This window comes from Enhydra lutris, unplaced genomic scaffold (assembly GCF_002288905.1).
Source record: "Enhydra lutris kenyoni isolate GAN:26980312 unplaced genomic scaffold, ASM228890v2 scaffoldscaffold69, whole genome shotgun sequence".
Lineage (NCBI taxonomy): Eukaryota > Metazoa > Chordata > Mammalia > Carnivora > Mustelidae > Enhydra > Enhydra lutris.
The window spans coordinates 671,802-685,598 of NW_019154153.1; the positions used below are offsets into that span (position 1 = coordinate 671,802).

The 13,797-nt window shown below is 48.6% G+C and overlaps 1 protein-coding gene across 1 annotated transcript; it reads right to left on the bottom strand.

Annotated features, from left to right (window-relative positions):
* Positions 1–896: 896 nt before the first annotated feature.
* Positions 897–12,485, bottom strand: LOC111159782 (solute carrier family 25 member 18). Its single transcript, XM_022522385.1, has 9 exons — positions 12,466–12,485; positions 11,077–11,199; positions 10,788–10,843; positions 9,322–9,412; positions 5,594–5,712; positions 3,179–3,344; positions 2,209–2,363; positions 1,540–1,615; positions 897–1,116 (listed from the first exon to the last, which is right to left on the bottom strand). The coding sequence occupies exons 1-9, from the start codon at positions 12,483–12,485 to the stop codon at positions 975–977; spliced, it is 948 nt and encodes a 315-aa protein (XP_022378093.1). The 3' UTR covers positions 897–974.
* Positions 12,486–13,797: the final 1,312 nt, after the last annotated feature.

Below are 13,797 nucleotides of genomic sequence, written 5' to 3' on the forward strand. Positions count from 1 at the left end.
GTTGCCGGCATCTCTCCGCAGCAGCCCTCTGGGGAAAGAATTAAGGCACATGGGGACTGTCACAGTGAACCCGTTCCGCAAGGCGATGCAGTTATGCAGTGATGGAATCAAGACTGAAAACTCAGTGTGACCCAGCTGCTCTCCCCCAGCCTCCGAAGCAGTCATCTGAAGAGCCCGTGGAGGGACTGCTGTAGTACTCATTGGGATGTAGCCCGCTTCTGAAATGGACAGGGACAATAGAGGGCAAGCCATTCACTGCAGCCCGTCTGCTTCTCCCACTATTGACAAGTTGAGATCTGAATCCATTTTATTTAAAACCATGTTCCATGGACAGCGTGGGAGAGCTGTGCCCTGGAGGGAGGACCTGACAGGGTGGGGGTGAGGGTGGGGCAGCTGCCCTGCCTTGGCCCCTGTGGCTTGGTTAGTCGGCCTAATCCTGCAGCCATCACGATTTGAAAAGATCTGCTTGGTTTCCAACTCTGTGCTGACTTTGAGGGCTTTCATGGTCCCCTTGAACTTCTGATCCTCCCCTTTCCCAAAATCAGTGCTAGAACTAACCATAAGTTATTTAATTCAGAATTAACACTAAATCCTCAAACTGACTCAAGTGTATGGAGTTTGAGTGTGAAGTAGAAAAGGAAAATGTAGAAAGGACCCTCCTATCTTTATTATGTGTTAAGGGTCTGCAGTTAATCCAACCCACACAAGTCCTGTTTCTCTTGTTGAAAAGTAGGTGGTTAGGGGCTGCTGGAGCTTGCTGGTAGTTGTAGCCCCAAAGAAAAGAAGGCAGATGTGAAGGGAGAAAGGGACCATACCCAGCTTGCTTATTAGAGTAAGAGTGTTTCTTCGGAGATTGAGGTAGCACTACAAGTTAGAGGACAAAATACAACCTGGATGGGCCATCTTGCTCGTCCCCATCTAGCTGAAGTTGAATGGGCTAGAGAGATGGCAGGGGACTTGGGCTTCAGCTATCTCTACTCGAAACACTTTAAGATCCGCTCCCCAATACCAATGAAGTAGACCCCTTGGGCAATCCCAAAGAGAGGGGCTATGACAAGGGCCCGGCAGCCTGCTCCCTTCATGAGGGCAGATGGTCCCTCCTGAATCCAGAGTTTCCTGCAGAGAGAGAAGAGCCCCATGAGCTGATTGGCAGGTGTGCACTGTGAATGGCCCCCCTCTGATGTTTGTACATCTTCCCCTGGAGAGTAGGTGACATTTTCCACAGCGGGCTCCCCTGGGTGTAGCAGCCTGGTCCCAGCCACCATGTGAGCACAGTTGGGTTACTGAGAAGCTGGGTCCGGGCCATGGGAAATCGGCTCAGTCTGACTAGACTCTGGGAGAAATGTTGTAGTGCGAAGGAGGAGAATGCTCCCAGTACGTTCTATTTTGTTGAGAGGTGAAGGGAAGGAACACGTATCAAAGAAAGCCAGAGCTCAGCCTAGGACAGTGATGAAATTGCCCTCTAGGTGGGGTGTAGGTAGACCGCAAGGCAGGGGGACCATCCCAGCCCCAGCCTTTGCAGGGCTGCAGCCTTCTCACCTGGCACAGTCAGTGATCCCGCTGTAGCTGTCCTCGCCTAGGCCTTTTTTGAGGGTTTGGATTCGCGTTTTCAAAACTAAAAGTGAAAATAAGTAGTGAACGTTTGGCTTTTGGCCCCCTCCTGCCAACATAAAGCGGTTTCCCATTGAGAGCCAGCATACACAATACTGAATCCTAAGGCCAATGCTGCCATTGTGTGATCTGTAGTAGAAGATCCTCCGCTCTTTGGGCCTCATTTATGAAATAAAATAATTAGAATGACAAGATCCTTCAGGTTACTCATACTATAGAAAGGTCCACCTGTGTGTGAGAGCAGCCGGGAGTAGCCCTGAAGATAGGAGAAGCGTGGTCTGACACTGTTAAACTCCTGTCTTTCGCCTCCGCTTTGAAAACTCGACTGGGGGATGAAAAGCTGATGAAATCAGCACCTAGAAGGTGAGTGCGTTTGTCAGGGATAAGAAGGGAGTGAAGGTCTCCTTGGCTCCACTTTATCTGGGGAGACCCTTGCTGAGTTTCTGCCGGTGGCCATAGGTTGTGATCCAAGAGTTCTCAGGTTGGAGCTGTTTATATACGAAAAGTAGCTGACTGCTTATCCTCTAGACGAATGTGCGGCTGTCTGACTTGTAAAGTGGGGCAGCCCCTGAAGACCCCCATCTCCAACACACTTACCGTCCAGAGGTGTTACTGTGACGGCGGCTACAGAACCTGCAACACAGCCTGACATGAAGGAATGCGCGAAGGAAGCCTTCCCCGTGCTCTCGTTGAACCCGAGGTTGTTAAGGTTGGCGAACAGTGGAAAGTAGATGATGGAGAAGGGGATGTCTCTGCCAGAGAGCAAGAGCAGTGAGCTGCCTGCTGCTCAGGCAGGAAGCCTTTGCCTAAGCCCAGGGCCCGGCTGACGGTCAGAGACAAGCCCGCAGTTACCTCTTCCTTCCCTGGCCCCTGTGATAATGTGGAGCGATAGAGGGTGGAAGGGGAACCATGGGTCAGCCTGCCTGCCCCATCCTCCCAGCACATCACTCTGCCCTCCCAGCACCTGCAGGGCTCCGCGAGGACGGGGCCGCAGATACAGGGACCGGGAGCACGCTCTGGGAGAATGCATGGACAGGCTGAGGTAAGCGTGAGCTGAGAGAGTGGTTGGTGAGGAGCTCTGTAAGCTACGTGTTAAGGGGGTGGGGTGGGCAGGAAGGTGAAGTTCATTTATCTGTTGCCCAGTGGTAGGAGAAAACTAGCCCTTTTCCTGGCACACTTCTGATCAACTCTAAGGATTTTGGTCAACTAGCAAGGTAAAATGAGGGGTCTCTGCCCATTTACTTAATAACGATCCGAAGTCCTTTGTCCATAGGACATTTCTTAGGTGCTTGTGGGCCACAGAACATCTCATACTCGTGCGGTCTGGTTACTGGAGAAGGGCCTCAAACTAGTCTTCCAGGTGCCCATCCTGTGCAATTATGCTCAGTTCTCAGCAAACTACCTCCAGGCTTCCAAATAGGAAGCCTGGAGGTAGCTTGCTCTCTGGGCATTGAATTTCCAGGAAGAATGCAGCAACAGATTGGGGCTGAGGTCCCGCTGGCCTTCCGTGCCCTCTCCCTCCTCCCCGGGTCCCCTCTGGGTCCCAAGTTCAGGAAGAAAGCCTCACCTGAGGAGAGTGGCACCCAGACCCTTGTAGAGACCAGCCAGGCCCTGGGTGCGGAGTAGCTCCCAGGCGATAAGGGTGGCAGATGGGCGCTTGTGGGTGGAAGCCGAACCCGTACTATAGGACCTGGAGGAGGAAGGGGCTGAGGCCGAGCCCTGACGATGAGCTGCTGAAAGGGAGAGGACAGACCCCATCACAAGCCAGGCCCCAGCAGGGAGTGTACCTCCTGCCTCCTCACCCTGGGACAGCTCAGAGGTGAGGCTCACAACCCTACTGGAGTTCTGAGGATAGTCCGATTTTATTTTAAGATTTTATTTTTAATGAAAATATCTACATCTAACGTGAGGCTCGAGCTCATGACCCTGAGGTCGAGAGTCGCACACTCCACCACCAAGACGGGTGCCCTGGATTACCTTCATTTTAGAACATTCATTTTTTGGCTCCAAGGAAATCTTTCTAAGATTGGTGTCATCTCCTGCGCCGTCCCCGCTGCACGGGGCACTTCCCAAGAGCCACGGCCCGCCCAGCCTCCTCCGTAGGGAGTTAGAGCAGCACCTGTTCCAGCCCCAATTCCTTATCCTCCTGCCAAAGCTGTGCTTAAGATCTGGCTTCCGTTTCTAAACCATCTCTGAGCCTATTTATATAGTATCATCCTGCTGGCGCTTTGGGACCTCAGAGTCCCACTTCCTTCTGCCTCATGTGTAAAGCAGCAAATTCTTTTTGTCCAAAATCTATCTCCCTCAGGCCTCCAGAGGTGCCTCCCCCCTCGAGTAGTCCAAGATCAGGTGAACACGGCCTTTACACCCTTCGCCATTTTATAGAATTTGATTCTTCGTTTTAGTTGAATAATTCAGAGCCCATAACTGGATGAGTTCAACATCTAAGAAATAGAAGGGAAATGGTTTTCTCCTGAGCATTGCAAGTACAGCATTTCAACCGTGGGTGAGTCCCACCCGTGACCACAGGATTCAATGCGCTGAAATTGTGCGACTGTTCGTTTTCTTAATTCTCCCGTTGGAGCAGCTTTGTCTAGCCTCTGCACCTGTGCTCCAAGGAAGCGGTTTCTGGCCCCAGTTTCGTCTGACAGCCAGCAGGTGACACCTCACACTGAGGCACCACTGACTGCACATCTGCTCCTGGGGCAGCGAGCTGGGCGCAGTCTCAGACAAGGAGCATGAAGGAGGAGGTTCATCGGTGAGCCCGATATTCCCTGTTGTCCATTCACTCCTAGCCTGTCCTTCTCTTGAAGTGGTTTGGAAAACTGACACTCTCATCCAAGTTGAAAACTGAGAGTTTCAGAGCTTTTACTCTTTGTAGATCAAAACACGGGCTTTCCAGTGCCCAAACTTTATTCTTGCTGCAGTTTCATGAGCTTTAGGCTAGTCTGCTCCAACCTAGAAAGCTGGTTGGATCCAGCACAGCATGTGTGCACAGTGGGTTTGAGGAGGGGAAGAGCACCCACATTTATTGAGGGCCTTACCAGGTGCTAGGCTGGGCAGCTCACGTGCCCCCTTCTTTAATGCAGGCACGGCGGTTCACCCAGAGGAGAAGCCCTCCATTCCGCCTCACTGTGCATGGCCTTTCCTCCGCTGGACAGCGAACCCTGGTTTTTAATCTATGCTTTGGTACTTACTTACGCCACTTGGTATTTTTGAGAGGACCAGGATCTTGGAAAGGGACAAAATTCACTTCCAAGAAAACAAAAGAATAGGAATGGTTCTCTTATTCCTTATGATGCCTTCCCACCAAAGACCAGCTTCTATAGCATAATATAATAGAGCAGAACATGAGGTCTACTGACTGAAGTGTTTGTGATCAGGCTGTTGATCCTTCTTAAAATCTTTAGGAAGTCAAGCCTAAAGGTCATGGTGATCTGATAAGAGGTATTAGGTTACCTTCTGAACCAAGTTTCTCAGTTCTATTGTTTGTTTTAGAATTAGAAGTGTTGAGGGGCGCCTGGGTGGCTCAGTGTGTTAAGCCTCTGCCTTCGGCTCAGGTCATGATCTCAGGGTCCTGGGATCGAGTCCCGCATCGGGCTCTTTGCTCAGCGGGGAGCCTGCTTCCCCCTCTCTCTTTGCCTCTCTGCCTACTTGTGGTCTCTGTCAGATAAATAAATAAAATCTTCAGAATTAGAAGTGTTGAAATCTTGAATGGTAGCCATTAGCTAAAGACATCTAGGGGCACCTGGGCAGGTCAGTCAGTAGAGCACGCGACTCTCGATGATCTCAGTGTTATGAGTTTGAGCCCCACGTTACTTAAAAAAGTTTTAAAATCTTAAAAAAAAAAAAAAAAAAAGACTTCTACTGACCTGGAAAGCTGATTGAATCACACAGTCTAGCCAATGAGTGCAGACTGTGGGGAAATCTATTCTGATCACAGCCCTTTGCTAATCCCACGTGGAATCAGGATAGGCCTCACCCAAGCGTCCAGCATCCTGCAGCTGAATCTTGAGCATTTCCATGGGACAGGTAACCACCACCTGGCATATTCCAGCTCCGCATCCAGCTAGCATCTCCATCTTCAGATTCCGCTGCATCCTGTGGGACCGTGAGTCGGGCTCCTTCAGTGACGGGCCAGCCCGGCCACCCATCCTGGCCCATCTGCCCAAGACCCTTTGTAGATGAGACTTTCTGTGCGTGGTACTCAGCCTTGTTCTGATCAGCTGCCACTCACCCAGCTGGGTAAATCATCACCTGGCCCTCGAACACAGTCTCCTTAAAACATGAAACTAAATTTAAAATGGGCTGCCAGGGAGGTAGCACCTGCACAGAGGTTGAAATGAGTGCACTGAAACTACCCATTGCATGGATGTGATTGTCCCCAGTCCCTGAAGCAATGTCATCAGGGTAGTGGGAGATACAGATAGTACTAGAAAGTGTTTGGGGGTTCATTTTTAAAGATTAAAAAAAAATTTTTTTTTTTTAATTTATTCATTTGACAGACAGAGATCACAAGCAGGCTGAGAAGCAGGCAGAGAGAGAGGGGGAAGCAGGCTCCCAGCAGAGCAGAGAGCCTGACGCAGGGCTCGATCCCAGGACCTTAGGACCATGACCTGAGCTGAGGGCAGAGGCTTTAACCCACTGAGCCACCCAGGCCCCGGGGGTTCATTTTTAAAAATTTATCAGCATAGGGGCACCTGGGTGGCTCAGTGGGTTAAAGCCTCTGCCTTCGGCTCGGGTCGTGATCCCAGGGTCCTGGGATCGAGCCCCGCATCGGGCTCTCTGCTCAGCGGGGAGCCTGCTTCCTTGTCTCTCTCTCTGCCTGCCTCTCTGCCTACTTGTGATCTCTGTCTGTCAAATAAATAAATAAACTCTTAAAAAAAATTCATCAGCATAATAACAGACACATAGATCAATGGAACAGAACTGAAAACCCAGGGGTGCCTGGGTGGCTCAGTGTGTTAAAGCCTCTGCCTTCGGCTCAGGTCATGAACCCAGGGTTGTGGGATTGAGTCCTGCATCGGGCTCTGTGCTTGGCAGGGAGCCTGCTTCCTCCTCTCTCTCTGCCTGCTTCTCTGACTACTTGTGATCTCCGTCTGTCAAATGAATAAATAAAATAATATAAAGAACTGAAAACCCAGAAATACAGTCTTTGCATATCCAGTGGCCAAGGGAGCTGAGAGTACTCTGTGGAGAAATCACATTCTCAATAGATTGTGTTGACAAAAATCAGATATTCTCACGTAAAAGAATAAAACTGGACCTCTCTCTTACACCACTCACCAAAATTAACTCAAAATGAATTAAAGACTTATGTAAGACCTGAAATGATAAAACTCCTAGAAGAAAACACAGGGGAAAGCTCATTAATGTGGGTGACCTAAAGCACAAGAACACGAACAAAAACAGACAAGCGCAGCCACTTCAACCCTTGAAAGCTCATGCAGAGTGAAGGAAACCATCAACAAAATGAAAAGACAGCCTATGGAATGGGAAAAAAATACTTGTACATCACATATCCGACAGGGGGATAATATCCAAATATATAAAGAACTCATGCAACTCGATAATAAAAAAATAATAATAAATAATTCAGTTAAAAAATAGAAAAATATTCAAATATCCAACAGGTATATAAAAAGATGCTCAGCATCACCAATCGTTAGGGAAATGCACATCAAAACCACAATGAGGTATCACCTCACACCTGTTAGAATAGCTAATATCAAAAAGACATGATAAGGGGCACCTGGGTGGCGCAGTAGGTGAAGTGCCTGATTCTTGATTTCGGATCAGGTCATGATCTCAAGGTCACTTGGGAGTCTGCTGAAGAGTATCTCTCCCCAACCCACTGAGCCACCCAGGTGCCTCAATAAATAACATCTTTAAAAAAATAAATGTCGTAGAATTCCCCTGGGAAGCCATCTGGCCCAGGATTTTTTTTTTTTTTAAGGTTTTTATTTATTCATTTGAGAGAGAGAGAGCACAAGCCAGGGGAAAGGGCAGAGGGAGAAGCAGATTCCCTGCCCAGCAGAAAGCTTGACTTGGGACTCAATCCCAGAACCTGGGAATCATGACCTGAGCTGGAGGCAGACACTTAGCTGAACCACCCAGGTACCCTGGGAGGGCCAGGACTGACTGACTGACTGACTGACTTAATTAATTAATTAATTTTAAGATTTTATTTATTCATTTGAGAGAGAGACAGAGACAGAGACAGAACGCACAAGCAGTGGAAGAGGCAGAGGGAGAAGCAGACTCTCTGCCGAGCGGGGAGGGAGCCCAATGTGGGGCTCGATCCCAGGATCTGGAGATCATGACCCGAGCCAAAGGCAGGCGCTTAACCATCTGAGCCACCCAGATGCCCCGCTGCCTTTTTTTAAAATACCGGACCAGGGCTTAAAAAAAAAAAAAAAGATGATAACTGCTGGCAAGGATATAGCATAGGGGGAAGCCTGTGGACTGTCAGTGGGAATGCAAGCTGGTAGAGCCACTATGGGAAACAGTATGGTGGTTCCTCAAAAAATTACAAACAGAATCGCTCAGTGATTCCATTTCTGGGTATACATCCGGCAGGTAGATGCATCACTATGAGTCACTGCATTGGCGAGCTAGCTGCACTCCCATGTCCGCTGCACTACCATTCACAACAGCCAAGATTTGAAAAAAACCTGTGTGTTTGTAGACAGATGGATACAGAAAATGCAGTGTATATACAATACAGTATTATTCGGCCATAAAAAAGAAGGCAAAGCTGCCATTTGAGACATGGATGGACTTCAAGGGCATTATGCTAAATGAAATAAGTCAAACTCAGAAAAAGAGATCCAATTTGTGGCTATCAGAGGACAGGAAGGTGAAGGCGCTCCATAGGCACAAACTTGCAGTTAAGAGCTAAGAAGTACAGGGATGACGCAGCAAGACAACTATGGTTAACCCTCCCTACAGTGTGCTTGACAGCGGCTAAGGGACAGATCCTAAAAGTTCTCATCTTAAGGGAAAAAAACAACTTTTTTGGGTAACTATAGGAAGTAATGGATGTTAACCAAACTTACTGTAGTCAACATTTCACAGTATATGTCTATCAAATCATTATACAGTGTATTTAATGTATTATACAGTGTATTTAATGTATTATAATGTAGTGTATGATTATACAGTGTACGGGGTGCAAACTTACAGAGTTGTACTGCAGTTATAGCTCAATAAAAATGGAAAAAATGTTCATCAACTAGCTGATGAATATATGTATAGTCTATAATGGTCTGTCTATTGTCTAGAACTTTCGAATTACACCAGCTCATTTTCTCCTTTCACTTTCCTTTTTTTTTTTTTAAGATTTTATTTATTTACTTGACAGAGAGAGAGAGAGAGAGAGAGAGAACGAGAACGCACACAGGGGAACAGCAGGCAGAAGCAGAGGAATTATGGAGCAGGGAGTCCAATGTGGGGCTTGATCCCAGGACCTTGGGATCATGACCTGAGCTGAAGGCAGACGCTTCAGCTAACTGAACTGACTGAACCATCCAGGCAAGCCCTCCTTTAATTTTCCCACTTGCCAAAACATACACTAAATTTCCGCCATTTGTGTGCACGTACTCTCATCATGCAGACAGATAACCGATACGTTCCTTTCCGTTACCGTCCCCCCAAACTATAAACATTCAGTGAAGGATTTCCACCCCACAGCCCCCCACCCGGCCATACCCATCCTCCATTAGCAGCTGCCGGAAGAAGTCATTGGCAGCCAGCTTGATGGCCTTCTCTGGAGTGACCAAGGTTAAGTTCACTGCAGCTCCTGGAAGTAAAAATGAGGACAAGCTAAGGCCATCTCCAAGGGAAGACTTCTTGGGGCTCCTGGCTGGTGCAGTCAGTGGAGCATGCAATGCTTGATCTCAGGGTTGTGAGTTCAAGACCCATGTTGGGTGTAGAGATTACTTAAAAATAAATTACTTAGGGGCACCTGGGTGGCTCAGTGGGTTAAGCCTCTGCCTTCAGCTTGGGTCATGATCTCAGGGTCCTGGGATCGAGTCCCACATTGGGCTCTCTGCTCTGTGGGGAGCCTGCTTCCTCCTCTCTCTCTGCCTGCCTCTCTGCCCATTTGTGATCTCTCTCTGTCAAATAAATAAAATCTTTAAAAATAATAATAATAAATTACTTAAAAAAAAAAAGTCACAATCCTCTGAGTCTGTCACTCATATAGACAACCTACTATCACACCTAGCCAGGCAGGTTTCTGGGAACAATTGGGGTTTTGTTGGGGAGGATGTTGAAGAGGGTTCCTCTGTCTATTTTATAGAAACATGGAAGTTTTTTTCATCTCCTGACTTTGACCCTCTTCCCTCCACATTTCCCTTTTGGATACATGTGTTTCCTTTATGGGCTCATTGGTGCAGTTATTAGGAAGTCGTTTTCATCCTTGAGAGTGCTGCGCATCTCGATGATAAATGAACAGCTCCCCAAATCAAGCCCCAGTAATAAGGTTCTAGGGGACAGGGGTCACTTTCCATAAAGTGTGCTTTACTAGCCCAGTCCCACTGGCAGTTTTGTTGAGTCACATCAGTTTTTATTTTATTTCTCAGGGGTACTACAATATCAACTCCTTCTTAACTCCAAATTTGTATCCATTTTCCAAGCCCTAATCATGGTGATGCAGCCCTGGGTAGGGTCACTACAGCGGACAGGGACAGCAAGAGCTTGTATCAGGGAAAAGGTACCCAGTAACACCCTATCAGGAACTTAAAATCCTTTCCATCTCTTCCCCATCAGCCTTTTCCCCTTCTGCTTTCAGTAGCTGATGCCCTGACAGCTCTGAACGGGGGCAGAGGGGTCGGGGAGACCACTTGCTTCCAGCATCACACAGTGAGACAGCAGTGGTGCCTGGATGGAAACAGGGGCTCCTAGGCTCCTCAGTGTGCTCACTGGTACCCCCCCACCCCTGCCCCAAACCTTACCATAACTGCCTTTGTCTCCACCAAGGAACATGTGTGAAAAGCAAATGTGGCTTAGGATCACCTGGCAGCCCAGGCCACCCCTACCCCCACCCCGCAACCCTCCGGAGCTCGCTGGGCAGAAATGTTCTCTAAAGCCACAGGGTCTGGTGCCCTGGGCTGCGCACTCTGTTCTCATTTGGGCCAGGCCAGGCCTCCCCCAGGGGTGCATTGTAAGCCCACCTCGGTACATCCCCAAGAAGCCGTCTGCCCTGGCAGTTTTCATCAGGCAGTCTATCCTAGAAGCAGAAGCCAGAAAAGGAAGTCAGCGGGGAGCTTGACGCTGCTCCATCAGCCCCCCTTCGCCTAATAAGGTGCCCTAATCCTGCTGGGCACACCCCCCACCCCACTCCACTCCACCCCACAATGCACACAACTCCCTAAATAAAGAGACTGGAAGGAATGAGTCCCCATATCCCTCCCCAGGAGTCCCACTCTCCCTACTCACTCCATTCCCCTCACCAATACCTACATTCCTTTGTAGATGTCTTTTCCATGCTGGTTCTGCAGCCTAGTCTTGGCCAAGTCGATGGGGAACACACAGGTGACCCCAACAAGCCCTGCCACACCTCCATTGATGAGTTTTGCTGTGACACTAGGCCGTGAGGAGGAGGGAGGCACGGAGCTACTGAAGGAGGCAGAGAGACACAGGAGCTCAGAGGGAGGCACACAACCAGGACAGGTGGGGGTGGGGGTGGGGGACAGGAAGGGGAGGACGGGAGAGCAGGAACAGAAGGAAGAAAGGGTAGAACAGCAGCTCCTCTGGGAGCCTCAGCTCCATACCCTTCTCCTCAGCCTCCCACCCAACAGCAGCACCTCTCATAGCCAACCTGGGGCTTCCTCCCCCAGGTCCAGTTACAGAGACAGGTGAGGGCCCAGGGGCCAGGAGTGTCTGGCCGCCCCCTCCAGGGGCACTCACCAGGGCTGAGGCATCTTGTCCTAACTCCACCCAGGGAAGTGCTCCTCAAGCTAGGATGCTGCAAAGGCTTTTGGGAAGGAGGCCCAGAGTGCCAACTCTGCCCCCTAGGGCCCCACCAGGGTGCAGGAAGTCCTCAGCTCCTCTCAGAGCCAGCTCTCAGAGCTTTCACCAAGAGCCTGTTCTCCGGCTGGTCCCCACCTTTAGAGCCACATGTGGAGAAGTTTTCCAACAGACTGCAATTTTATTTCAGGCTTAATGTCAGTCAGGACAGCATTTGAATCCCCGCTATGCTGTTTACTTAAACAAGTTACCTTGCTTCTCTGATCCTTTGTTTTTCCCTCTGTAAAACTGGCCTCAAGGGATTTTGTGAGGATTAAGTAAGTTAATGCACCTAGTAAATGACAGCTATTATTTATAATAAGAGAAAACACGTTTTTGACAATGAGGGCTTCTAGTCAGCACAAGATCACCAGGGCTGAAGTATTGAGACTATCTGATTCCAGCCAAAAGTCAAGTCACACTTTACATAATGTGAGCCCCTCATCCTGGAATTTTGGAAGACTGAAGATAGAAAATAAAGCTTCCTCAGTCTCCTTGAAACCTAGTAATATTTTCTTATCTTTCAGGCCAGGGGTGGACTGTGAGCAAAATATTTGCAGGTAGATTATCTGGAAGCAGTAAGAAAAGATAATAGATTCTCTCACACCTGAACCCTGATAAGCAAACAACTTTGTGAAAACAAATAGAATTGTGACTGAAATTTTACAATCTGAGAAGATGCAATTCAAACAATTACAAATTTTACATACATATTTTGTATACTGTGGGAAAATGAGTCTCACTTGCTCCTCCCCTGGACTCAGGCATCGGGAAGAGAAGCTGAATGATGTGTTGTTACCACAGAAACCCAGCCCAGAGAGTCGGCTGGCTTGTCCAGTTTACCTCAAATCCTTTGTGGACATTCTGCTGGGGGCCAAGGACTGCTGGTGGGTCCCGGGACACAGGCAGTCGGCTCCTCACGGGAGATGGCTGGCTGAAGCAGATGTGGGGTCTGTACCCTTGACTCTGGCCCACCGCAGCAGAATGGATAGAACACGGGTGTCAGTGGAGACCGGCCTGCGCCACCTTCCTGGCAAGCCTCGGTGGGCTGGCTTCCTCCTCTACAAGGTGGTCAGAACAACATTCGCCTCACGAATATATGTCCCACATAAGTGCTGGGACAGAACATTATTGATATACTGATGTTGCCAACTTGCTCTGTTCCTTTTCCTTCCCAGACCTTTTGGACTTTGGGGATCGAGATCAGAAGAAAGGTGATGAGAGAGAAGGGCAGCCAGCCCAAACTAAGGCTCAGGGAGAGGAGTTCTGGGGCATCCAAAAGAAGTCTGTGGGAGTGGTGGTGAGGGAAGCTGATGGGTACCAAAGAGGATTTTTAAAAAATTTTATTATTTTTTTTTAGATTTTATTTATTTATTTGACAGACAGAGATCACAAGTAAGCAGAGGCAGGCGGGGGTGGGGGGGGAGGGGAAGCAGGCTCCCCGATGAGCAGAGAGCCTGATTCGGGGCTGGATCCCAGGACCCTGAGATCATCAACCTGAGCCGAAGGCAGAGGCTTTAACCCACTGAGCCACCCAGGCACCACCACCCAAAGAGGATTTTAAGAAGAGTTGCTGTGGACTAGGAATCTCTCTCATGGTGTCCACGAACTATAATAAAACACTTGAAATGTTCTGAAGTTACATTTGGCTCTTAAAATGTGTTTTCTAAACTTAATATGATCCTGTTGAAAGACTAAGTAAGCTGCTTTAAGTCTCTGGACTTATTTGTAATTGATACACATGGAAAGCACCAGGGAAGATGTCATAAAGTCGAAGCTATAATCATAATAATAATGACAGCTTCTTGGGAGGGGTCCTGCTTGACCCCAAGGGGACAGGGTCAGGAAGAGTACTCCTGAGGCTCCAATGGAGCCAGGCTTGAGCTCTGAGATGCTTCTTACTTCCAGGCTCCCTTCAAACTGCTGTAGGGTTCCCTTCCTCTTCCAGGCTCCTCACAAATCCCTGAGGCTGCCAACAATTTTCTGTTGTCTCCAAGTATTTTGTTTTAAGGAAGAAAAGAGAGAGATCATTCTTTCTCTTGGTGTATATTGATCCAATCAGAAAAAAATTATTGAGTGCCAGGCACTGACTGTTCTAGGTCTGAGGATGTAGTAGTGAACTAAAGGTCACAATCCTAGTTCTCAGGGGTTCTCTCTCTCTCTCTCTTTTTTTTT